The sequence below is a fragment of the Arachis stenosperma genome, chromosome 9, assembly GCF_014773155.1.
Source record: "Arachis stenosperma cultivar V10309 chromosome 9, arast.V10309.gnm1.PFL2, whole genome shotgun sequence".
Lineage (NCBI taxonomy): Eukaryota > Viridiplantae > Streptophyta > Magnoliopsida > Fabales > Fabaceae > Arachis > Arachis stenosperma.
Window position 1 is genome coordinate 159,728,927 of NC_080385.1, and position 27,774 is coordinate 159,756,700.

The 27,774-nt window shown below is 36.0% G+C and overlaps 3 protein-coding genes across 6 annotated transcripts; 1 reads left to right on the plus strand and 2 right to left on the minus strand.

The window, feature by feature from the left end:
* Positions 1–278: 278 nt before the first annotated feature.
* On the minus strand, positions 279–6,597 carry LOC130950558 (uncharacterized). The gene is made up of 4 exons (XM_057879089.1): positions 6,333–6,597; positions 5,391–5,647; positions 2,503–5,291; positions 279–2,400 (listed from the first exon to the last, which is right to left on the minus strand). Exons 2-4 carry the CDS (start codon positions 5,412–5,414, stop codon positions 1,041–1,043), a joined length of 4,173 nt encoding a protein of 1,390 aa, XP_057735072.1. The 5' UTR covers positions 5,415–5,647; positions 6,333–6,597; the 3' UTR covers positions 279–1,040.
* A 5,357-nt stretch (positions 6,598–11,954) lies between these two features.
* Positions 11,955–13,617, minus strand: LOC130950323 (uncharacterized). The gene is made up of 2 exons (XM_057878831.1): positions 12,887–13,617; positions 11,955–12,801 (listed from the first exon to the last, which is right to left on the minus strand). The coding sequence occupies exons 1-2, from the start codon at positions 13,615–13,617 to the stop codon at positions 11,955–11,957; spliced, it is 1,578 nt and encodes a 525-aa protein (XP_057734814.1).
* Positions 13,618–17,983: 4,366 nt separating this feature from the next.
* On the plus strand, positions 17,984–24,448 carry LOC130951529 (uncharacterized). 4 transcript variants are annotated; one of them, XM_057880202.1, is made up of 15 exons: positions 17,993–18,275; positions 18,367–18,482; positions 18,813–18,876; positions 18,987–19,097; positions 19,235–19,294; positions 19,468–19,575; positions 20,465–20,534; positions 20,633–20,874; positions 20,957–21,037; positions 21,630–21,665; positions 22,485–22,568; positions 22,972–23,105; positions 23,470–23,558; positions 23,672–23,820; positions 23,935–24,448. In XM_057880202.1, exons 1-15 carry the CDS (start codon positions 18,042–18,044, stop codon positions 24,079–24,081), a joined length of 1,725 nt encoding a protein of 574 aa, XP_057736185.1. In that variant the 5' UTR covers positions 17,993–18,041; the 3' UTR covers positions 24,082–24,448. The 4 variants fall into 4 exon arrangements, 3 of the variants coding, with proteins under 3 accessions (XP_057736185.1, XP_057736186.1, XP_057736187.1); XM_057880203.1 differs by having other exon boundaries at positions 17,999–18,275; positions 20,834–20,874; XR_009074004.1 differs by lacking the exon at positions 23,935–24,448 and having other exon boundaries at positions 17,984–18,275; positions 23,433–23,558.
* The last annotated feature ends 3,326 nt before the right edge of the window (positions 24,449–27,774 follow it).

The window sequence follows — 27,774 nt, forward strand, 5'->3', positions numbered from 1 at the left end:
AATTTACAGCATCTTATTATTTTAAAATATGCGTTTTGTGTCTTCAGACAATGAGACACATGTTAAGATACTAACTAAAATACAACTTAAAATTTCAATATATTTATTAAAGTAAGAGATTTATTATGTATTTATTAAAATAAAAAATTCCTAATAATATGCCTTAACTAAATCCTTTAAATATCTAGATTTATGTTAGTTTTTCAAATTTCAACACTTTGACCAATGTCTAAAAGTGATTGCATATATTTTTAGAATGATATAAGATTACGAGGCCAGTCTGATTAGCAAAGTATAAGTTTATCACGTACTCATTTACTCATTCATTGAAAGGGAAATGTGTACTGCTCTAAAAGCTGCAGCTGTTTTATTTTTCTTTTACTAGTTTGGTAACACAGGCCACCGTCCAAGTAAGCACACGAAAGAAAAAGAATTGTGAAATCATGTACTGTAGCACAAGACAGAATGTCTTGGACGGCATCAATAACACCTTAGTTGTTACGAACCACCATTATGCTGATTGGTGACTATGACCTGTTTAGTTGTCCTAACTAGACCCATTAGTCGGCAGTGAGCATCCGAGGCAGGGCGTCATAGTGTTATAGTGTATTATTAAAAGAGCATAAGTGTGTTGTACTTTCCATTCCTTTTATTACTCTTTTTGGCGATTATTGATTTGATTTGATCCATTCCCTTATAAGCCTGTGGGCACTTTTGCCCCGCGCACAACCGAGAATTTATTTTTGAGAAGCAACCTTCATTCATTTCACAATTCCTTGCACTAAAATCTGGTCACTTCACACAGCTTTTACAACCAACCATTACTTTCATCTCTGCTCTCTAAACCAGAGCTTGAGGCAGCAGCAGTAAGGGGGAAAAACTAAAAGGATACTATTTATTATCACAAAATCTAAATCTAATTCTGTAGGTGGAAAAACCTGCAATACAAATTCCAATATTTAACACCCAGCAAAGCATTCATGCATTCAGCAGGTGACTCGTCTAACCATAAAATAAATTAAGAGGGAGAGGAGGGAGAATCAAAATCTTTTCCTCTTTACTCGTGATATGTCGTCAAAACTATCATCACTCCAAACCTGTCCACCACCATGCCTGAAGTTATCTTCCTGCTCATCCATGTTTCTTGTTCTTCTAGGTGGCGGCACATTTCCTGGCCGCCCCTTAATTCTTCTGTCGAAGTCTCTTTCCCTCATGGCGTTGCCTCTTTCATGAAAGTCCGAGTCTTCAGAACAGAATCTATAATGTCTAGGCCCCTCCTCAGCATTAAGGTGAAAGTTCTCATTAACATTACCATTGTAAGGTGGCCTGAAAGAACGAACAGGTCCTCGTCTCTCACCAAACCTCCTCCTCTCCTCACCATTTCCTTCATTGTTAAGCTCAAGTATCCTACCAGAATGCATAGGACCCCCAAAGAAGTCGTCATCATTGTCTGCACGATCGCGGGGATCCACAACATCAAATCTCCTGTTCCTAACTAAAATCCGGCCAGACGGACTCCTGTTGGACATGACAGACCTCGGATGACCATGATCTCTTGCAGAATCAATGTCCCTAATGTCATTAGAAGGTCTCGACATGTAGGATGGGGAACCATGCCTACGCACCACTCTCTCACCAAAAACAGGGCGCTCAGGGGACCTCATCCTGTCAACCCTGTATAATGGAGATCTTCTGTGGCCTAATTCTGGATGCCCACCAAACCCATCTGGGGATCTTCTTCTAGGAGACCTCCTCCTTGGAGAAGACCATGGACCAGGTGAGCGACTCCTTGATCTGATGGGAGACTTGGAACGCATCCGTGGAAGACCCCTTCTCTGCATTGAAGAGAAGTTCCTATTCCCTCTAGTAAACCGACCATCCAGTCCATCAAACGGTTGGGGACGTGTGAACATAGAATCTATAGTGTCATCAGGGAAATTTCTCATAAATTTCTCACTGTGCCTCATGCCAACCATCTCTGAACCATCACCTCCAATGCACCTACTTGGACTAACGTTTCTTGGTATTCTATGACCCATTTGGATGCCATCTCTTCCTCCTGGAGAGCGCCTCCTTGGCGGAATATATGAACCATCATTCAATGGTTTTCTTCCCATCCGACCATGCCCAACATACGAGCCATCAGGAGCAACATTATTGAACTCCATATCACTATCGGCAATAGCAGATGCATATTTTCTGGGGCCACGGAACTGACCTGGACCATTGTAGAACTCACCAGAAAATTCCCGGTCAGATTCCCAATCCCCACGGAGTGTATCCATTCGATTATTAACCCTTCCTCTACCACGCACAAAATTCATTCTAGAATTTCTAGGGGATATATCTTGGTGTCTTTCTCTAGAGAATTTGCGAGGTGCATCAATATAAACATCATCTCTGAAATATCAAAACAGGAATAAAGGAGGGAAAAATAAGACTTTAAAGGAAAAGAACAAACTCGACCAACAAAAGACATCCAGATGAGAATAAAATGCATACCTTACTCGTGGTAGCTTGTCACCATCCAGGGTGTCGGATAATACATCTCTACCTCCCCGTGATGGCAATGACCTTCCTGATATAGACCTAGTTTTACTAGGGGATGAAGAGCTAGCAGCTCGGGAGAGATCAATGATTCTTCCTTGGTTACCACCATTATTAACATCTTTGCTTGCATCATCAGCATTTGCAAACACTTCCATCTTTGGCAAATCTAAATCAATTTGTCTAACAGTGTCAGCTGTCTTTACAACCTCATTGGCACACTGAACAGCTTCTTCCCCATTGTTTGCAGTACCTTGGAAGGAGCATAATTCCATCTCCACGGTTTTAGATGCATTTTGCCTATCTGAAAGATCTAGCGGTTTCGTTTGCATAAGGTTAACCAGTTGCTTCCCATCAGAGGCAATATTTGGCTTTTCATTATCCACCGACTCTTGCATGCACACAATTTTATCAACGACCTTAGCTGACCTCTCAAGCATTTCAATGTCCACCCCATCTTCACCAACCTTTACCTCACCATGGGTTACAGCTGTCTTGTCATCCTCCACAGCATGAGATAAGGTAGGACAATCACCAATCACACCCCCTTCCTCCATCTGTCTATTTCCAAAATTATTAGAGTCAGGATGTTCTACTTCTCTTACCTCGCATATGGTGTCTTGGGCAGTGGATTGCTGCAGAGGTTCTCGGACCTCACCATCTTCATAATCATCATCTTCAGCGTACTGTTCAGTATCAACAGGAACATTCACAGCACGATTGTCATCAGAATCATAATCAGAACCGTAAGGATCATCCTCCATCATATCGGTTGATAAGGTTATCTTTTCTTCATCACTTACACAACTATCACCCCTGTCTCGTGGATGAGGTGTAGGCTCATTCATGAGTTTCACTCTGCAACCATCACGATTATCAGCATTTTCTTCTTTGGTTATTAATGAATCCTTCGTGCTAGCATCAGAGAGTTCTGTACCATTATCGACTACAGGTTTCATATCTGTTTCTGAAGGAACCTGCACGGCCAAAGCACCAGGAGATACTTCCTGAACATTAACTTCAGTGGTAGAAGTACAATTTTCTTGGTGGCTAACTACATTTTCGGGGGTAGTCAACTGCGCTGAACAAGATTTCAAGTCTGCTGAGCAGACAGGTTTCATTGGAGGACAAACTGCCTCTGCAGGAACTTTTGCCACCTCGGAAGTGACTGGCACTGGCACTGCCAGAGCTGAAGAACAAATATCTGACCCTTGTGACAACTCATTATCCAACCGATCTGTTTTACCCTCTGATGCCTTTGGTCTTTCATCATTACCATCATGACTGGGTTCAGGTTTAACAAGCTTCGGATCAACTAACATTGTATTGCCAACAGGCACAGACTTACAAGACTCCACAATGGAATGCTGAACAATTTCTTGTTTAACGGAAACACTATCTAATGAACTGGCATTAGCTTCCTTTAAATTCCTTTTCAAGTTCTCATCAAATGGTTCTGATTTTACCGACCTAAGACTAGAAGCATTCACATCACCAGAAGCTATCAAACTTGACGAGCTCACAGTTGGAGTAGCATTGCTTGGATTTAATGTAACAGATACTCTAGAGAGCTCAGCAAATTTCGAAGGATAAGTTGTAAGACAGAGATCCCGTGGGAGGACCAATTTATGCTGTCCATACGGACCAGAAGAAATAATGAAAGACTTCCTTTGACTCTCTTCAAGTGTTTGCTTTACAGACTCAACACCTGTTGGTAGCACCATTCCAGTTGAGCACATGAATTGTTTTTCATCAAGGGCACCACCAGAAGCTTTCATCCCATCAACAGAAGGTTTAACTGAACTTGCATCAGTCCCAGATTCTTCCCACGCATCCATTGTAGTATTCAGATCCCAGTTTGCCCTGTTGGAATGAACACGAGGTGTGTCACTGTTAATTTTAGCATCACTAATTGAATTTTGAGTAGTGTGTTCTTCCTTGCTTAGAGACAACTCCAATGAGACGGGTTCCACTTTCTCAATTTTACTGCTGTTGTGAGTTTCAGAACTTCCAAGGGCTGGAAACTCATGATCCTTTAACCTTAAAGATAAATGAGTACTATCCGGAACTATAGCATACTCTTGTTTACATATGTCTTGGACACTCTGTTTGCTCATATCTGCTCCAATGTTAAGTGCTAGACTTTGCTTTGCAGCCAACAAGAGTTCAGGATTTCCCTTAATCATCTGGGATCCCAATTTCTTATCAGAACCTTCATTAAGTTTCACCTTCTCTAGGCTATCCATGACATCCAAAGTACTTGATTGAGTTGCAATAGTCGGTTCCTCAAGTTTGGGCCTAAGGAGGCCAGAATCGGTTTGCACCGTCTTAGCATGAGTGAGATCAGTACTTGCTTTCTTGTCTTCAAAGACAATTCCATTAATATCAGATAATCCAGATGTACTGGTAGAAAGAGTTGAACCCTGTGATGTGCTTGAATGTTCCTTTCGCAAGATATCACTTTCTTCTGGAAACGAACCCTCTTCCAGAGGAGCTGACGAAGCTTGAACAGAAGGAAACCTCCTTTTCTTGATTGGTGCCCCTGCGGCGGTTGCGTTCGAAAGAGTAGATCCTTGGGAATTGCTCGAGTTTTCTTTTCGTTGCAAATCAGTTTCTTCAGTAAGAGAACATGGTTCTTCAGTCAGTGGCGATGAAGGCCGATTCAAAGGGAACCACCTCCTTTTCTTGATCGGTACACCTGCAGTTAAACCACTAAATTGCCCAGCAATGGATTTAACCCCAGTCTGTCAATAGAAGATCAAGTAATCAATATCCAAAATAGTACAAATTGGCAATGGTTCTCTAATCGTAGTTAGCTGTTAAATCAGAAAGGAAATAAACACCTCTTCATGTCCTGAAACAGGCATGATTCCAAAGTTTGCTTAAAAATCTCACAAGTCAAAAACCCTTCTTTCACTTCAGTTATTAAAATTCAACAGAAATTCCTCAATGATATTATTGAAGTTGGCTAAAAAATATCCTGCACTGAATTAAGCATTCGTAGGCATATCTCTATCTTCCATAAAGCTTGTTCGCAAATATCCAAGTAAACTTAGTTCTATCCTTAGCCTCACTTCAACATCACACAAGATGTGGGAACCTGAAACACACAACATAAGTCTCCCGTGTCAGAAACTAATTATCAAAGCCAAAAACACATAAATTTAACACCATAACTCCCTGGAATTTAATTCTATCAGATCCAAACCTAATTCGCCACATAATCAGAAAAAGCTTCCAGATCAGTCCCTATTATCACTTCAAGAATATTCCACACGCAAGAAGAGTAAGCAGAACACCAAAATGAGTAAAATATTAACCTAATAACCACCACCAAACCCGGCACAGAGTGGTCAACAAGACCAAAATTCACCAAATAAAGTCAACAATAGGGTTGGTAAACGATCTATCCCGCGGCATCAATAGTGCTCACCAAATCAACCAGAAAACTCCCAAAACATCATCAAACAATAAGGAACAAAACAAAGTCCGAAAAACTGATTTCACAATCGGTGTCGTATTCCAAGAACATAAATCACCCTAAGCATATAAGGGATGATCAGATCTAATCCAATAATCAAATAGGGGCAAAACACAATAAACGCCAAAAGCAAAGAGTAGTGTGAGGCTCGTGAAATTAGATACCCACAACCGCAGGCTACGGAGAAACCAAACCAATTAGAGGAGAAAAAACAGATCTTGACCCAGAATTTCAATAGAGCGCGATGAAAAATCCGAAGACGAAGAAGACGAAGACGAAAAACAAGAAAAAGAGGGGGAAATACCTGATAAGAAAGAAAAACAAGGTTGTTTTGTGAAATGGTAAATGAGAAAAGGAGGAGTGGGTTTTGGGGAATTTGGTTTCGGTCAAGTTCGCTCTGCAACTTCCTAGAAACGAAAGTGGGAACAAACGAAAGAGCTGAGAAAGAGGAAAAAAGGAATCTGAGTCTCTCTTTCTTTCTCTTTCTCTCTCTATTTCTCTCTAATGAGTCGTAGAGAGAGAAAACTAGGGTTTGCTTTTTTGTGCTGATTTTATTGACTTTTTGATAACGGAAGCTTATCTTCGCTACTATATATTCTATTTCACCGACGTGACGGGCCAACTAATCTTCCGCCACGTGTCCTTTTCTTTGGCGTGGCATCTGATCCACCATTAATTCCTTTTCTTTGAACCACAGCCGTTAGATCAAAAAGGACGACTTTCCTTCCGGTTCTTTCCCCCATTCACACTGGACCTCGTCGTCTTTCTCATATTTGCTTTCATTTTATATTATATATTGCAAAAAAATCAATTATTCTACAAGTATTTAATATTTAATAACAGATCTTTGGTGTTAGTAAAGCGTTTTTGGTTTCCTTGTCATATTATCACTTTCGCATTTGAAAAAAAAAAAGATATTAATTTCTCTTTTGAATGTGGACCAAGTAAAATAGTATCCTACTATGGACTGTCTATGGTGACAATGACTTATATATTTGCAAAATTATTAAACTGAACGCGCCTTCATTCGGCTAACTTTTTAGAAATGGGTAAAGATGGTGTGTTACTACTAATATGGCTAGATGTGAGTCTGAGTTGAGATGAGTGAAGCTAAGTTTAAATTCCATTCATACAAATTAAATTCGTTTTATTAATAATTGAGTTTATTTGTAAAATTTAAATTCAGTTCGCCTAAAATTTAGGAACCAGTTTAAATTCAAGAATTGACTTAAATAATATAAATATAATTATAATTTTATATAAACAAAAATTTATATTTCTATTAATTATAATTTATGTCATCTATTATAATTATATATAAGAATATATGTATATTAAATATAAAATATATATTAATATAATTGTTACGTGGGTAATCTGAGTTTGGTAGATTGACCTTAGAAGATAGGCCCAAACGTTGAGTGGTGGTGATCTCCGACTAAGTTTGTATCTATGAGTCACCGTCCGATTTGTATGTATAAATGAATGGGGTGATACCTATAAAAACACTCCGATACCTAAGTTAGCAAAGGGTTTAGCAAATTTAGAAAGTATTGGAATTTTTTTTTTTCGGTTTTGTGTCGGGGCTAAACTGCCCAAAAAGAAGAGACTAAGTACAAACTAAACGGGGTATAGAGACCCCTTGTTCATCATCAGTTAAAAGACTAATCACTCTAATCACTTCTCTAGGAGGTGTGTCCCAAAAGTGAAGGCCTAACTGTAAATCTAAACTTTTACGAGCAAGGTAATCAGCACATCTATTGCCTTCTCTATAAATATTTACAAAACAAATTTTTCAATTCTTTTGTCTCCAAATATTAATGTTTCTAATCAGAGCATTTGGGTGTCTGTTGAGATCTTTTTGCCCATTCAAAGTTGAAACTACTACTTGTGAGTCACATTCCACCACCAATTTTCTAATTCCCATAGTCCAGGCTATCTCCAAGCCTTTGGCAACTCCCCACAACTCAGCCTTATATGCTGAACAGCGCCCAGTGAAGTAGGAAAACCCACCAATCTATTTTCCCCTTCCATCCCTTAAGAGTCCACCACAGCCTGCTCTCCCTGTTCCCCTTTCCATGGCTCCATCCAAATTCAAGGTAATCCAATCAATAGGGGGAGGGTTCCATCTAATGGCTATTTCCTCTCTTCGATGAGCTTGCATTATTCTTCTTCTCTTCTTGAAAGCTTCTCGGCATGTCTCTACTCTTTTCAAGATCTCCATGTGTGTTTCCGGTGGTCTTTGGTAACCAGTTTCATGCACCTCCCGATTTCGCCATCTCCAAAAGTTCCAGCAAGCAATATTGAACATATCTATCCAGTTCATATTTTGGTTTGCTCCCAGGTTGTTGTTGAAGTTTATGTGAATCCATTCCTGAAGGTTGTTGGTTCCGAAGAAAATTTGAGCATTTTCTGGTTTTATTAGGTTCATCCAAGCTCTGGACACTTTCGGACAATTACGGAGAGCATGAACGATGTCTTCAATTTGCCCATTGCAGATCTGGCAGCTCTCCAGTCCCCCAAACATCCTGGCTTTTCTCTGGTTGGTAAGGATTCTGCCGTGCATGACTTGCCACATGAAAGTCTTAGCCTTTTGTGGGCCTTCCCATTTCCATAGTTTGCTCCAGGTATTCTCTTCTGGTTTTGACCAATTTTCCAAAGCTTTGTAGGTTGCTCCCACCATGAAATTTCCATCCTCGGAGTGTCTCCAGCCTATTCTGTCATCTCCATGTTCCTCTGCAGGTGGGAGGGTGGCTGTTATCTTGTGTACAACTTCTTCAGGTAGAAATCTCCTCAATTTGTTATTATCCCAGTTTCCTTCATTGTCTGTCCATTCCCATACAGTGCTTTCAAGATCAGTAATATTCTGCATTGTTTCACTTAACAGGTTTGCAGTCCCTTCGACCCAAGGATCAAGCCAGAAATTTGTAGACAAGCCATTTCCTATAATGCAGATGGTATTCTCCTTGTATGTTGGCCATAATTTGACCAATTCCTTCCAAAGAGGTGAGTCTGAGCTTCTTGCTACTGGTTGGGCTGTATGAATATTACCATTACAATATTTATAAGATATGACTTTTGAGCAGAGAGTGTTAGGTCTTTCTCTGAGTTGCCATAGGATTTTCAAAAGGAAGGCATCATTCATTGATTTGAGTTTTCTTAGACCAAGGCCTCCATCATGTTTAGGAGCACATAGTGTCTTTCAGTTGATGTGGTGCAACCTTCTTTGATTCTCATTATCACCCCAGATGAAATCTCTTTGTAGTTTTTCAATTTCAAGGCATACACCCCTTGGGATTCTTCCATGTTGCATCTCAAAATTGACGCTTGGGCTTATGACAGATTGGGCAAGAGTAATTCTACCAGCTAGGGATAGGCATTTGCTTTTCCAGCCCTTTAACTTGTTTTGAACTCTCTCAATGATAGTTTTAAAATTATCTTTTCCTCTTCTGTTGTTGTTTATGAGCGCTCCAAGGTAACGTCCTAGGGCATTTCTTTCCTTGAACTCGGATCTTCTCAAAATTTCATTCTTTGTTTGGGCTGTGACATTTTTAGAGAACACTATAGATGATTTAGCTTGGTTGACCTTTATGCCTGCTGCCTGATGAAAGAGTTTTAGAATCTCCTTAATATTACTGATTTGCCGGGGGAAGCCTCTGTAAAAAGTAACAAATCATCTGCAAACATCAAATGTGAAACTTCCGGTCCGTCTCTTCCCACTCTAATGGGATTCCAATTTCCTTTTCCTACTTCTTGTTCTATGTATTGGGATAGTTTATCCATACATATCACAAAAAGATAGGGCGAAATTGGATCTCCTTGTCGAACTCCCCTAGTAGGGGAGAAGCTACGCAGCTTGTTTCCATTCCAAAGAACTTTGTAGCTCACTGATCTTACTCCATTCATGATGATGTTTATCAATTTTGTTGGCAGATTAAATTCTAGTAGTCTTCGGTTGATGAAGTTCCAGCTGATTCTATCATAAGCCTTTTCAAAATCAATTTTAATTGCCATATAGCCTTTTTTTCCTCTCATCTTTCTCATCGAGTGCATAATCTCTTTAGCTATCATTATGTTGTCTTGTATGTTTCTTCCCGGAATGAAGCTGGATTGGTGGGGGGAGATCCTATCATTTAGTATTGGTTTTAATCTTTGAACTATGATCTTGGTGAGGATCTTGTACTGAACGTTGCAGAGAGCTATCGGTCTAAATTGAGATATGAATTCCGGATGCTGATTTTTTGGAATGAGGGCCAACAAAGTAGAATTGGATTCTTTGATTAGGTCCGGGTTGTTCCAGCAGCTTCTGATGTGTTCACACGTCTTCTTTCGTAGTAGGCTCCAATTGTTTTTATAGAATACAACTGGAAAACCATCTTCTCCTGGTGCTTTTAAGGAACCTATACTTTGAAGTGCATCTTTGATTTCCTGATCTGTAGGGGTAGTTTCCAAGATCCTGCATGTAGATGGTTCCAAATTAGGTAGTGATGTGTTAGTTAAATCAAAAGAAACACTATTTACCTCTTCTTTGTAGAGCTTTATGAAGTATTCTTCAATGTGCTCTTTCAATTGTGTTTCCTCCTCAATCCAATGTCCCTGTTGGTCTCTTAGTTTCAGGATTTTGTTTTTTCTTCTTCTGATAATAGTCTTGTTGTGATAAAATTTTGTATTTCTATCTCCTTCTGTGATCCACTGTTCTCTGGATTTTTGAAGCCAAAATATTTCCTTTTTATCGAGTATCTTATTCAGCTCCATTTGAAGGGAGGATTCAAGTTGTTCCAAGAAGGGGTTGTTTCCGTAGGAATGGTGCCTCTGAATTCCTGCCAGTCTATTCAAAATTCTTCTTTTCTTTCTAAATATATTACCAAAGACTTCTTTATTCCATTTTATTAGCCCCTCCCGAATATTGTTCAGGCTACTCGGGAGTGACATTTCCTCGTCCCAGTGTTGTTGCAGGATGTTCTCATAATCTGGGTGGGTGGACCACATAAGTTCGAATCTGAACGGTCTATCTCCTCTTCTACTGCTTTCTCCTCCGTCTGATATGAGCAAGGGGTGGTGGTCCGAATTAATCCTAGGAAGGACCTGGACCGTAGCATTCTGATAGGTTAAGTTCCATTTTGAATTGGCCAGCGCTCTATCAAGTCTTTTTAGCACCCTGTCTTGTCCTTCACGCTTTGGTCCTCTCCATGTGAATCGTGTCCCAATAAAACCGAGGTCAATAAGACCACAGTGATTAATCCATTCCTTAAATTTTCTACAAGCTGTGTTATTTGTATCACCCCCTCCTTTCTTTTCGGTTGGATCCTTTATCTCATTAAAGTCCCCAATGAGCAACCACGCCTTATCTAATCTATTTGCAATATTTTGGAGGAGGGGCCAAAGGGATCTGCGATTCTGAGCTTGAGGGCTCGCATAAACAGCAGTAAGATAACACTCCTCCTTGTACGGAGCCTCAATTTTGGTGTGAATGTATTGAGAGTGAGATTCCAACTTGGTTATCTTCAAGTTGTCATTGTTCCAACAAATCCATATACCCCCAGCGAAACCCTGTGCTTCTTCTATAATGAAGTGATTGAATCCCAAGTTTCTAATAGCATTTCTAGCGTTATCTCCACTTATTCTGGTTTCCATAAGTACCACTATTTCAGCCTTGTATTGTTTAAGTAACTCTTTGAGAGTGCGTCTAAAAGCGCTACTAGCCGCCCCTCTAACATTCCAGGATAGGATAAACATATTCACGGGGTTTTTATTGTAGTTGCATGTCTACAGCTTCATTGTCTTTGGGCTCACTAATAGATGGTGTTTCGAAGTCCACACCTTCTATTAGGTTTTCAATCTCTCTTTGCATCTCTGTCTCCATGCTATCCTCCTGGTTTCGATCTGCTTTTTCTGGATCAGGAGGTCTCCCTTCTTCCATAAAATTCTAATTTAATTCTGTGCATTGTATCTCCTCTAGTTCAGTGCTTTGTGTGTCATCATTTGTCTCATTCCAGTTTTCTCTGTGTGTTTCCTTTACTGGTCCTTCTTGGTTGTGGCTGGAGGTCTTTCCTTGTGTAATTTTAATTGCTTTATATGATCCTATTGTTTTCCCTTTGCTCTGTGCTGTTTGTTTCGGTAAGTTCTGAGTGAGGGTCCCGTTGTTGTTGTTTTCCTTTAGTTTTTTCTGGTTCTGTTGCATTTGGTTTTTTCCTTTGTTTTTCTGTGGGGTTGCTTTGTGTGTAGTTTGCTTGTTAGTGTCTCTTTCTTCCTCCCTTTGTTGTAGTTCTTCCTCTTCTTGCTGGGTCTCCTCTACTTCTAGCACCTTGAATCTGGATGAATTTTCATTTTTCTTCTCCTTTTCTGCTGCTTTGCTTGTGCCTTCTCCGTTTTTGTTCCCTTCTTCTGTTGGCTCTCTCCTAGATCTTCTTTGTTTTTGGACAATCATCCATGGACCAAAGTTGTTGCTGGTGTGTTGTAGTGTTTCTTTGCCCTTCTCTTTTCTTCTTGCTTCCTCTTCCTTTGCATCCATTCCACGAGTGTTTTGTCCTTTAGCTTGCTGCCGGCTTGTTTCTTTATGGTTCTCGTCTCTCACCTGTATGTGCTGTCCTCTCTCTGAGTCTATATCTTTTCCTAGGGTGCATTGTTTTTGCTCATGGTCTATTCTCCCACACAGGAAGCATAACTGATGTATTCCTTCGTATTCAATCTGATAAAGTTTACCATTGATCATGTATACTCCCAAGAGTGGTTTGGTTAGATCAACTTCCACACATAATCTAGCAAACTTACCCCTGCATAGATTGGAAGTGTTATAGTCAACTTTGCATGTCTTGCCAATCAGATCCCCTATTTTTTTTCAAAATTTTATCATTGTACAGTTCTATGGGCAAGCCAGGAAGTCTGATCCATGCTGTTATCTTGTCTATAAAAGTTAAGAGTGTGTTGAAGTTTGGTTCCCAGAGCCTGACTGCTAGGTAGTGATCATATATTTTCCATGGTCCGTCAAGAAGAGCGTGGTCTAGGTCTTCTTGAGCATAAAACTTGACGAGGTAGAAATCGTTTCCCAAGTCGATAACATCAATACCTCCAAATCTGCCCCACATGATCTCAAGCCTTCTTTTCATGACAGCATAGCTTATCTTTCTTCCTAGCAGTTTAACAATCAGTGATCTCCACCATGGCTTCCATAATTCTCTTTCAACCTTTTCACTTATGACGATGTTAAATAGTCCCTCCCCCATATCTTGCACTGTGATATCTGACTTCTCTATGTTGCTCTGGTTCTCATTTGCCTTGTCTTTTGCCGGTGTTGGGGCTTCTTTCTCCTCGCTGTCCATTCTATTGTCTTCATCTTCCAAAAGATCTTCTTCTAGGGGGTCAGCTTCGCCTACTCTGGATGAGCCCCTGACCATGCTTGCATATGTTTTCCTTGCTTGTTCTGGCTCCTCCTGCATCCAGTCTTCTACCCGAGGGATGAGCGCAGTAGTTCCAGTGAAACCTTCGTTACCTTGTCTGACCTTTTTTACACTGCGTTGGAGGAGGTCTTGTTCTTGTTCCGTTGGTTGGTGGTCGACCGGAGTATGTTCCGGCCTCCCTAAATCACTCATGAGACTAGGTAGAAAGATGAACGAGCAGAAATTGTACGGAGAGAAAGCTAACGGTCATATAAAAAAAAAACTGAGAGTATTGGAATTTAGAGATACCTGAAGGGTGTCAGTATATTTATAATGGTGAACCAATAACTACTATTGGAGTAGTTCTACCTTTTAAGGGGGATAACCGTTCTTTTATTTTAGGGAAGTTGATATATGGTTCCTGAGATGAGAGATTTTAAGGACGGTTACTTATTTAAATAAGTGTTATCTATCAACTATCCTTCGAACCCGACTTCTTTGAGGTGTAGTCTGTATTGAATCCGACCTCTTCTGTGGAAGTCGATTGGTAGCGAAGGCCAATATTTGAATTGGGCTTTTTATGTTTATTTGGATCTGGTTGGAATAGGGTATGAACAATTATATTATTATTAAACTATATATAATTGAATCAATTTACTAATTACAAATAAATTATAGTTTAAATGATATAATTTTTTTATATTCACCTAAAAATCATAGGTTCGAATCTTATTTCTAATTTAAAAAAAAAATCTATATTACTTTTTCCATCTTTTATGTTGAATGGCATCAAGAGTTTGACCAACTAAACTAGCTATTATATATTAAAAATTAGAATATCAAAAAATTAAGATTTACTTAGTATTTATATTTTAATATTTAGTATTTAGTATATAAAATATTGATCAAATATTAAAATAATAATAAATTTTATTAATTATATAAAATTGCTCTTATTAAAATTTATATTCTTTCTATGGACAAGCTAAGAAATAAATAAGTCAACGAATTATAGTTTAAATGATATAATTTTTTTATATTTACCTAAAAAATTATGAATTTAAAACTCTCTATCTTCAATAAAAAAAAACTAAGGAATAAATAATATGTGGTTCGTACTCTAATTAGTGTGTTCAAGACAATAACTATAGTTCTTTGGTGCTTTGCTTACAACTTAAAAAGAAATGACAAGCACAAACTCTTAAAGTAAAATAATCACAATCAAAACATCGCTTGATTGCAATAACGCCACGTTAAGAATTAAGAACATAATCAAGCTTCCACTTGAGGCAATCAATGCAAGAGATGCTTCCAGCTGGACCATATATGAATGTCAAATAAAAATTGGCAATAAATGTATAAAAAATTGCTGCCAAAATAAATGATCCCTCAATAATATTAGTTTTGGCACAACAAATTATACACTAATAATAACTATAATTAATATAGCAATTAAAATTTTGTCTCCCAATCTGCTTATTTTAATTGCATCATAAAATAAGAAAATATATAAGTAATTTTGCTCTACTGTCATTATAATATAAATTAATTATTATTCTATAAACATTGTTCTTTTTTTATTTTTATTGGATACTTATATTTTTTTTTCCATTAAGTTAAAACAGATAGACAACGGTAAATCTAAATAATATAAACAATAGTCTAATTTTTTATCCCACTAAAAATAAAAAAATACCCAAATCAAGTAGCAAACAAACCCTTTTAATTTATTTATAAAATTTTGAAATCAGCAACGGATGATTAAAATTTGAAATTTTAAATTGCCGATTTTTTAATTTTAAAATCTGTTAATAATTATTTAATTAATTAAAAATCTAAATTTTAATTGTGCTGTCCATCATTTTCTTACTAGTCAGTCTCACTGTTTTCGAGCTTCTTTTTCTTTAAGTCGTCGGTTTAAAATGAAAATAACTATTTATCCACATATTTAGTAAAATGAACATCTAGCAAAATTCACTGTATTTACATAAATCTAATCTAAATTAAATGAACATCTATTTTAAAATGAAAATAACCATCAGTATACATAATAGGAAAATATGAGGAAAAAGAAGAGGAGGAGGAGGAGGAGAAAAATCATGGCGGTGGAGCGAGGACGGCGACGAGACAACAGCAGCACCGCCCAAGGATCATGACGCAGTAGTAGCGGCGCCACGTATACAACCCCAAACATGTTAATAAAAGTATTTGGTGAAGCAACAACGACAAGAATTCGGAGACAAAGATGGTGTCCGAGGAGAGAGAATTCGACACCGATAAGAGGGTTGGTGGGATGAACAACGACGGCATTGAAAGGGGTTTGGGGAGAAGCAGGTGCGACAGGGAGGGAAAACGGCGGTGTTATTCTATGTCTCACCAGCTGTCTTTGGCGACGACCGTAAGTAATGGTGGTAGACGTGAGAGGAACTGGCGCGGACGTTGGAAACATGATTATGGTGTAATTAAAAATAACCGTGCATAGTGTGAATGTATTTAAGTGTTAATCGGCTAATCCTAAATTTTCAACTTTTAAAATCTGTTAATAATTATTTAATTAATTAGAGATTTGAATTTTAATTTTAATTTTACTTTTTTTTAAATTGTTATTCACATTGTTCACTATATATATTATTTATCTATACTTTTTCTCAAACTATTTATCATTGGGTGATTAATCTTTCATAAAAAATACTTTAACAGATGAAATAACTTATTAAAAATTCTAAAATTTATAGATTCAAAATTTCGATACTTGAAATGATAAGTTTCTTTCACTCAATCACTTCTCCCATTATATCATAGTTTGCTTTTTTATGAAGTATTTGTTTGTTCGATTGTAACTTAGTTTAAGGACGAGGTCTATGACTGTGGCCAGACTTTTTTCCTAACTAGTATTTAGCGGCTTATAGAGTTCGAATAAGCTATATTACTTGATTTTAATGAGATTTAGAAGTGCCTCAAGATAATTTTTGTTAAAAATAAACGGTCATAAAAATGTCTTTAAGATTGTGTTTGTTTTTCATAATTGGAAATGTAACTGAAAGTGAAACCGAGTATTATATTTAGTGATTAGAGATTAAAATTAAAATTTTAATCTTTAGATATAAAATTTTAGTAATTTTAATATCTTTAAAAAATAAAATACAAAAAATAAAAAAGTATAGAGACGAAGAATAAAACTTTAATATTATATTACTATTTTTTTAAATACTCATTTAATTTTTATATTTATCTTAAATTAAATATAATATTAATCATTAAAATAACACTCAATCTTTTAATTTTAATCTCTTTTTTAAATACAGTCTAAACGTAAAAAAAAAATTAAATTTAAATTTAATATTAGAGATAGCTTTGAAAGTTGGCTCCGAGACGGCTCCAAAAAGGTTCTAGGTATAAGCATTTAAAAATGAAGCTTTTGACAATTTGGTGTGACTAATTCTAATTGGAAATCTAATTTTTATTCGGGTACTGTTAGGAAGTCAATGACCTAATCGTACAATGTGTACAGTGGGCTAAATCTTTGGTTTATGAATAAAATGAACATCACTTATACTATCCACCTCATCCCAAAATCTTAAGCTAATTTTGGAGTTTACCAAGGATTGAAATGAAACCACTCATCCCAAAAGCATAACTTGATAAAATAATATAATATTAATAATTATATCTCTAATACTTTCTAAACCTTCATTATTCACATTGTACACTTAGAACATTAATTTTTTATACTTTCTCTTTTCAATAACTTGAATGTGAGATAGATTCAGTTGATGCATTCTGTTTAGTACGATATCGGCGCCCTTCTTGGACCATGCAAAAATTTATGTCATTAAAGGATTATGAAGTTGAGGCAATTATCTACTTGAATTGTTACGCAAATAGTTATTTTAAGAGAGACTAATAATAAAAAAGATTTGGATACTCTAAATTTTGAATTTTAATTTTAGAGAGTAAAGTATGATCTCTCATTCTTAAATAGTTTTTTTCTTATATTTTTTTATTTTCACTTATAAAATAAATGGTGAAAAATCACATTTTATTCTCTAAAGTAAAATTCAAAATTTAGAGGATACAAATTCGATAAAAAAGAACTAATTGACCCAATTATCATTAAAAGACTAATTGACTAATTGGCTTGTTTCTTCATTCTAGTGTTTTGTTTCTTTCTTTCCTTTTTCCATTTACTGAAGAGCATCAAAAGAAAAAAAGTGTAAGAAATGCAAAATCCATAATTAGTTTAAACAAATAAAAAAAATAAAGAGGTGAATTTTAAGAACATTATATATAAACCCTACATGACATCAAATAATCAAATAAATATTTAAATAGTATAGAATATAGATAAAGACTTAAATCGTTACATTTTTTCGGTATGATCAAGAGCCAAGACTGGTTAAATTAAATTAATGGAATGCTAACAAATTTGGTAGGCTAATAAATAGTACTAAGGTCTGAATATGGACCTCTTGAGTTTGTCCCTGTAGTGTATAGTCAATAAAACATTAAACCTCTGAGTTAAAATTATATCACTGTTATTTCAATAAAAATAATATAATATTTCATATAAAAATTATTCGAAGATTTTTTTTTCTTAAAAGAATAAATAGAATAGAGTATTTCCCTATTTCCCTATAATGCCCTTCTCTGTAACAAGAGCTGATACAACTGAAGCTAGCAGCCATTGCCACTCTGCAAACGACACCGTTTTCAACGGCGGAGGCGCCGCAATGCCATTTCGAGCTCGCACTGCAATCTTCCGTTGGTCTCTGCATAGTGTTCCTTACCGTATCCATCACCATCAACCTCATTCTCTTCACTCTCCTTCTTCTTCCATTCCCCACAAGTTCACTTCTTTAGCCCAAACTCAGGTTCGAAATTCTTTCAACCTTTTTCTCCCTTCTATCTATTTTCTATCACATTTTTATTTTCCTTTTCCATCCAAACACTGTTTTGAACCAGGTTTATGGCGAATCTGTTGAAACAAGTGACGATGATGGATTTTTGTCATGGTTGGAGCGGAAAGCTGGTTGTAGAATTTCTTCATCGCTTTCAATCGGTAAATCTTCATATGGCAGGTACCCTCTTTGTTCTTCTGTTGATTGAATTTGTTTCCATTGAACAGGGAAAACAATGCTCAATTTGTTTCGATTAATGTTGTAATGTAATTAATGAAAACCTACCAGGTTCTAGCTCTTAACTGCATGCTTATTGTTTCCTATGTCATCATTCTTGAAATCGAATAGTAAGAATGATTGTGAATTTAGGAGTAGTTTATGGGTTAATATTCTTCATAAGTCATAACACAGAATGATATACTGAAGATGGAACATCTCTCTGTTTATATTATATATTATTATATTAATTAATAGTGGTTTAGTAACTGTTAATTTGTGTCTTGCATCTAGGTCTCTGTTTGCTTCTAAGGCGATAAAAACCGGAGATTGTATTTTGAAGGTTCCTTATAGAGTGGTAGGCATCCACTCTTAATCTTTCCTCGAACTATATGTTATGGCTTGCTTTTTATATGTCACAATGACAAGTCACTCTTGATAACATAGTATTTGTAATTGGTTTTGTAGCAAATAACAGCAGATAATCTCCCTGCTAAGATCAAATCTCTGATCAGTGAGGAAGTTGCGAATGTTGCAAAACTTGCTGTTCTTCTTCTAATTGAGCGGAAATTGGGTCAGGTACCATTGTTATCATGTTCCTGTAAAGGTTTAATCTGAAATTTGGGAATTGTTGAACTTTTGCAAACTTTGAGTTTTGCTCTTGGTAAAATCTAGAAGCTTGCTTGTATGTCTGAAATATCTCTCTCTGTATGTAGGACTCTCAGTGGAATCCTTATATCTGCCGTCTACCATGGCAAGAGGAGTTGCATAACACGGCAGGTTTTCTTTTCATTTTGGTTTTTGAGTAATGATCTTTTATCTTTTTAACATGGTAAAAATTGTTCTTGTTACATGGTGTATGACTATGATTTATTTTTCTTTTACACATTTCATTACCTTGTGCTATTATAAACTATATTATTTACTATGGTATTTTTTTTAATCTTAGATTTTTTGGAATGAAAGTGAGCTGGAGATGATTCATCGAAGCTCGGTTTATTGGGAAACAATTAACCAAAAGTCTCAAATTGAAAGGGACTTCTTGGCAATCAGACCTGTAAGTGCTTTGTGTTGGCTATATATATATTCTAACTTATGAAATGCAAGTCATTTTCTGCCAGGGGAGGAATACACATATATGATATGATGAAACATCTTAAGACAAAACTAATCAGAATATAGAAACTTTATACTAGAATAGGTAGTCTTGGAGTATGAAGTATAAGAGGTCATGATGAATTGATTACTTCTATATATTGACATTTAGAATCATCAAGAGTTCTTTCAATCAAAATTAAAGAAATGTATTGCTGTTCAAACTGCAATAGGTAAGTAACTGGATCAGAGTACCGAGTGTATCAGGACACCATGTCTTCTCAAGTAACTTATTAAATTGAGTCTGCTAAATCTGGATTCATGCAACATTAATTGAAGTGCCGTGCATCAGCAGAAAATATAGGTTGATTCTCTGGCCACATAGAGTTTAATTGAACAAGCATGAGCATACTATTGATTGACCTTGGCTGCTTTAGCATGCTCTCTCTCTCACTCTCTCTCTCTCTTGCCCCACCTTCCTATATTGTTTCAGTATGTTCCTTTCTTTTTATTGTAACTTGTAAGTATATTGACAAGATTGAAATTACAAGATGGGAGGATATGAGATACTTTGTACAAGAAAGAAAAGAAAAATTGTAAGTATAACTGTCAGTGGAGCATAATATTCTTCTCTCTCAAGATATCTGACTTGCTTTACATCATATATAGGCCAAGCATCTAATCTTTTCCTGCATGACATTTTTTATTTTTTTAAAATTTGTCACTGGAAGTGTGATAATTGCATTCTTGTGTTCACTAATATTTTAATTTGGTATGTTCCCCGTTTTATTTATATTATACTGTTTAAAAGCTGAAAGACTGGTTGTGCCAAATTTGTCCGTCTATTTCAGATTTTTGAATGTTTCAGTCAAAGTTTTGGAGATATTACTTATAAAGACTTCATGTATGCATGCACACTAGGTAAGCAACCACTTCAAAATTTGTAGTTCCCTACCAAGTTCCCTTTCTACGACATTGATTTAGTCTATATGGCCTCCCTTTGGAGCTCTGCTTTTCAGATTCCTTTAATAGATCGACATGCTACTCAGCCTCCCTAATAGTTGTCTTTTCCTTCTTTTCTCCACCTATGTATGAAGGATATCTATATGATGGTGTATCTTTACTCATACCAAATTTTGAAAGGAAACCTCATTATTATATTTTATGTAAATATAGACTTTCATCTTTAGTTTCGTTGTTAACCTCAATATCATTATCAGTTGGTTCTCGAGCATGGGGAAGCACCAATGGTTTATCTCTGGTATTGTTACTGTAAGGAGACTTATTTTAATATTTTTGTTTCAACCATAGTTAGTTTTCTGACCTTTTTTTCTTTGTTCTAGATTCCTTTTGCAGATTTTGTAAACCATGATGGGAATTCAGAAGCAATTGTGATGAGTGATGATGACAAACAATTATCAGAAGTTCTCTCTCTCTCTCTCTCTCTCACACACACACACACACACACACACACACTCACTCTTACACTTCTTTCTCCCTTGTATCTATTCTAACATGGTGATTGGAGTCTATTAAAATGGTTTAAAGAGATATTTTTCTCATAGATGAAAGCCAAATTTCTTTCTGATGGCCATTAATACTCCACTCTTTTCATATTCAATGTCTCATATAGTAAGGTTCGTGATGTTTATATAGGGGACTTTCCCTCACAGACATGTTGAGAGATTAGGAATCTAATGTTTTATAGATAAATCCTTTTTTACATTGCTTTTGTATTGGGGAACTCTTATCCCTCATTTTGTATTATCGTTTTCCATATCTTGATGAAATTCTTATTTTATAAAAAAAATGTGCTTTTGAAATTACCTCATTAATACTCAAATAATGTTTTTATGAGACTGATATTTTGAGGTGTATTTTTTTTCTTACTTATTATTAGGTTAAGTACTAGTGTAGGACACCAGTTCCACTTCTTAACCCAAATTAATATATATGTATATATTTTCTTAAACAATTCTCACACCCATTTAATTTAATATTTGCAAATATGTGCAGGTTATCTCTGATCGTGACTATGCGCCTGGGGAGCAGGTCATATATCTCTTACTGAAGACTATATACTTTACCGTCTCATGTGTGCTAATGGTTTCCAAGGTGAAGACTCACATGCAATTGTCTTCATGTAAAGTTGTTAGTTAAGAACCATTAGATGATTTGACATGTTTGATAAAATTGTTATCTAACGATTCTCAACTAGCAACTTCACATGAAGACAACTGCATGCGAGTTTCCACCTTCCAAATTAAGCTTTTACTCATTTTTCATTTTCTGCAAGCTTGAACAAAGTCTTCTTTAATGAAAATTTTACCTGCAGGGATTAAATTACCTCTTATTGTCTTTGTATTTTCCATTATTAACCAGTAATGTCATTCCAAAAATGCTGACCATTGATTCCTGCTGTTTCTTTATCGGTTAAACAGCAAGGATTACCTTGAGTTTCATGCTGTTCATTATGGTGAAATATTCTGAACTAAAATGTCAACATTATTCCCATGAATGCAAATATGCCAGACTCTTGGAATATGCTTTCACGAACCATAATTACTAAAATAGCTCAAGTACAAGTACAAGTTTTCTGCACTGAATGTGACTTAAAACAAGAAATCAACAATTGGTAAAAAAAAAAGAGAGAAAGGAACATTATTGTTGCTTCACCTTAATTATATGATCCCTAGATTTAGAGATCCTTGCAATCATGTATTTTCTTTTTCTCTGTATAGGGCTATTATGCAATTATGTGATTTTGATTGTGTTTAATAGCTACAATGTATTTCAATTTGTTGCCAAATTTTGCTGTTTGTAAAATTTGTCACTTAGAGGTTACTGGGTTTTCTGCTTTCATTGTTTTAGGTACTGATAAGATATGGAAAGTTTTCAAATGCTACATTGATGTTAGACTTCGGTTTTACAGTCCCCTACAACATTTATGACCAGGTATTCCTTGTAGAGGAAGTATAGGGAGCCAATGGAATATTCGTATAATGTGTACAATGGAGGTTTAGGGATGTCCGATTCAGTATTAGAGATATAATCATTAGTGTTACCTTTTTCCATCAGCTTAAGCTTTTGGGATAAGTGGTATCATGACATGATATCAGAGCTTTAGATCCGAAAGGTCAAGAGTTCGATCCGGGTGATGTTCATTTTGTAATTCATATAGCTCATTGTATACATTGTGCACAAATATTCCATTGGCTCCCTAGCAGGACTTTTCCTTGTAATAATTAAATTTCTTGTATCATTAGCACAGCATAATGAATTTTCTCGCCAACTTGTTGCTTTATTAACTCTATGATTGCATCTGTAATCATTGATTAATAATGCTGGTCATTCTCAGGTTCAGATCCAGTTAGATATACCTAAGCATGATCCTCTGCACAAGATGAAGTTGGAACTCATGCAACAATACTTTGTGCCTTCAAGGAAAAACGCGGAAAACTTGAAACATTCTTGGAACATCTTCACAATCAAGTTTGTGCTGATTCTTAATTTTTCATCCGTCATGTTGATTCTACTTTATCAGTCCAAACTTTTGTTAATGCTCATGAACCAGTGCTTACTTCAGCAAACTGATCGTTATCATTTGCTTCTCTCTTTCCTTTTCATTTGATATCGGATAAAAAAGATGACCCACACAGCACTTGATTAGTCAATTTTATGTATATTGGGCATGAGATATCTTTTGCTGACTATTTTGCATCGGCCTTTATACATGTCTGGTTGCATGAAATGTGCATGTTAATAATGCAGAAATCTCTATATGATTTTACCCTAAAATATTGCTGATAAACTTGCCAGTATTTGGATATCTGATGGAGCTATGATCATCACTTAGGGAGGTCAAGTGGCCTAAAGGAAAAGGGAAAGGTCTTCCACAATCGCTTCGTGCTTTTGCTCGTGTTCTTTCTTGTACTAATCGTCAAGGTGCGCATAGCATCTAGTTGCTAATTTTTCCCACCCAAAAAGTAGTTTACACTTGTTGAATAAACTCTACCTAACAGTATCCACTTTTGTAATTCACATTGATCAATTATCAGAACTTGATGATCTGGTTGTGGAAGCTGCACAAACTGATGGTAGGCTAGGTAGGCGGCCGTTACCGGATGTCAACAAAGAGATTCAAGCCCACCTGATGTTATCGTCATTAATCGGCCAATTAATTGAGGAGCGCAGTGCAGCCATTATGGTAATGACTTTATCTTATAGGTGTATGATTGGTAGCAAGTTAAAACAATTGGAGCATTTTTTTTTGTAAAGGTGTATTAATTGTATGTTCATGTGTTATTTCAATTATTTGTAGTCATTGGAGGAGTCTTCCAATTCTTCATCATTTTGTGTAAGAGTTCCTGTTAGAAGATTCATGGCCCGGGATCTCCTATGCGGCGAACTTCGCATTCTGAATTCTGCTTTTACATGGCTGGAGAACTACTGTTTGTCGTCGACTTAACGGTTGTCTGTAGCTGCAGCCTCAGTATAGCAGGAAAATGAAACTACCACATCAGATATATTGGAATTATCACAACCTGAAGATTATGCTGACTATGGGTTAGCTGCTTCTTTTGGTTGGTTAGACTATTCAACCTAAGTTGTTTTGGTTCTATCACCTACTGGATTTGGAATGAGTATATTAGAGAGCAAGTTAGGGCAGCATCTGTTGTAGAATAGTAGAAATAAATATATTTCTCATGTTGTACCTTAATTTATTCTCTCCCTTCTGGATCAGAAAATGATCAATTGTGTGGTTGAGGCATGTGATGTAATGGCAAAACTGTTTGTCTCTGTAAAATAAATCTATATCACATCCAATTATGTAATGACACGTTAACAAAAATAATTACCTTTTTATATTGATTGTATGAATAGTTATTCAAAAAATAAATGTGTTGTATAGTTAATAGTTGTGTATTAGTACATTAAAATTAAACTCATAAAAGAATCATCTTTTATATATAAATAAAAAAATGTATAAATACAAAAAGGTAAAGCTTCAAATTATAATAAAATCCTAGCTAATAAACTAGACTTAAGTAAGAATGCTATAGCATTAATTATTTTTAACATCTTTTTATATATTCTAACTTACATGAATAGCGCATAGTAGTGCAGCACCCAATACACCAGCAACTCCCATCATATGAAATGGGTTTAATGTCCAATTATGAAATCCTTGGAAAAATAGGATGAATCGAAATATAGCTGCTACACCAAAACTGAGTCCAAAGAACCAACTAGACTGACCCAGTGGATAAATCAGGAATACGGAAAGATAAATCAGGAATACGGAAACAAAAACAGCAATTGGACCAGAGAATGCGATTGCATTATAAGGACGCAATTGAACAGATCGAGCAAGTTCAATCATATAATTTACATTCAAATACATTGAGTTTTAGATATATCAAAATCATTTGACAATATTTTAAATAAAAATTTCTTACAAGATTAAATTAATTTGAAATTTTGCCGATTGCCGCTCTTTGAATGGCTAAATTAGGAGTGTTCATGGGTCGGGTGAAATCGGATTTAATGTGATCTAGATTGCTAGACCCGATCCGAAATATATACTGAGCCTGTTTGTTAGACTCGAACTCAGCCCTAAACTCGATGAAACTTACACACTTTTGGGTCACGATTATACCGAGTAAAAACTGGGTAAAAATCGTATCGTTAACATTATATTACCTTGATACCTTCTTGTGAGTTAGCATGTGAAAATATCCAAATTTTCAAGACTCCAACCATTATTTGACATGGTGAAATTCACTTAAAAAAATACAACAAAAACCAACCCTTCTCTAAAATTAAAGCATAACCACAATCAATACTAATATTGTCTAATAATACCAAATATTTAAATCAATACAAATAACACAATATTATGCATTAGTCTAAAGTCTTATGCATTTTAAACATAAACCATTAACTTATAATCTTATAATGACTAATAACACAAACTATTAAGGTTTACGATACTTAAATTCCACGTAAAAATAGCCATCATTCATCACTAACAATACAAAATATTAATTGTGTATGATGACTGGACCACCGGGCCAAGTTCGGGTGACCCAAACTATGGTCCGGACCTGACCCAAAATAATGACCGGATCTATTTTTGAGACTCTTACCCGACTCTAAACCCAATAAAATCACACCAAATTAGTTCCTAAATAACCACTTGCAATATTATCCAAAAAATGATTTTTCCGTTTGAGCACATTCCTTGTAAAATTGCAAGAGTAACCACATCTTTAGCAGAATTTGATGTTAATATTTAATAATCTTCCATGAATAACATTCACGAAGATAGTTCTCTAGACATTTATCCGAAATCAATTTTAATTAATGCAAAGCATCTAAAATTTGAATAGTAGTGTGATCTTATCCTTGATATGATACAAAAAAAAAAAACCTTATCCTTGATATTATCACCTTATATTAACATTATTGATGACTACAGAATCATATCAAATTATAATTTTTCCAAGCTAAGGCAATTCGAATCTCCACAAATTTTCTAACATTAATCAAACCAATGCAAAAATCAAATTAATTTAATTCAGACTATCTATAATTTAAATCAAATTATGTATTTTGGATCATTAAATACCATTTTATCTAATCATACTATTATATTAATATTAATATAAAAAAACTGTATATATACCACTATATATTCATCACATTGATGATGACATTGATCATCAACGAGGAAAAAAAAATGTCCTCCATGCCATCAATTCATGCAACGCTGTTGCTTTTTCTTGTAGCTGTTGTGGCGTATTCCGTCGTCACAACAGCTACAAGTTTATTACCATCTCCATCTCGAACTCCTGTTTTCGATTTTGATGACGTTAATATTACATTTATTAACGAATTGCCATCCGATGTAGGCAACAATAGAACAGAGTTGTTCCTGCTCTACAACATGCAACAATCAAAGACAAGGTTGGAACCATTAGTTCCAGTGTTACGACTTGCCAATGAGATATTTATACAAAGCAGTAATATATGTTGGACCACAAGGTGTGTCAACTTTAATCACTATGATCCTTATGTTGACGTTGACCTTTTAAATTTACATTATTCGGGTAGATTGGATGGTCTCTTCAAAAGTAAGGATAATACCAATTGGGACCAAGTCGCAACCTGGGGATGAAGCATTATTATATATAGTTATATACTTAATAAGTTGTGTTTATTCAATAAATTAAAGTTTCTTTGTGTAATTGAGTAACCTATCTATCTGTGTCAATGTGCTCAAGCAAAATTGGAGATATGTGTTATGGTTTCACACATTATGTATAATGATATATGTCTATTTCAATAATACCCATAGGCCCCAAAAAAAAAATAACTTGAATGAAACTTTGTAGAAAAAAAAAGGGTTAATACTTAAAATAGTCCCTGAAAGATTACCCGTTCTTCTTTTTCGTTCCCGAATTTTTTTTAATCAAATTAGTCCTCGAAAGAATTTATTTAAACCACGTTCGTCCCTCCGTTAGTTCCGTGACGTCGCCGTTAGAAACTGCTGACGTGGCGTGTGACTTGGCTGCCCACCCCAACCAAACGACGCCGTTTGGTCACTCCAGCGTGTCGCAATGAAACGCTTGCGTTTTGAGGTGATAGTGAGACGTTTTTCACTGCGTGTTTGGTCTCTAACCTCAGTTGTTCTTCTTCATACTAAGGTTGAGTCTCTGTTACTCTGCCCCCTAAGCAAGCAACAAGAAGACGAAGAAGACTGCCCCATTGAACGCAACCGTTGGAGTAGGCGTGGAGCATTGTTGGTGTGTTTGCTCTGGAGCCTGGTGGGAAACCTGAAGGCAAGAACAGAGCGTTGTTTCTGCGTTCGAAGTAAGAGGTAAACCTTTTTGTATGTTGCCAAAACCCTCTGGTAAAACTGTGTAAAACCGTAGTTTTCGCATTATTTGATTGACTGATCGTTAACAATCTGTTAGTGAATAGGGTCTAGGGTTTCATTCCAGGGTTGGGTTTATGAACGGGTGAATGCGTATATTAGGAAAGACTCTGTATTTTTGGCTTAGGAAAAGTGTTAACTATGGCTTGTGTTAATGGAGTAATGGTTAGTGGTTTAGGGTCTGTGTTGGTGATGATTTAGTGTTTTTCATGTTCCTTTTTA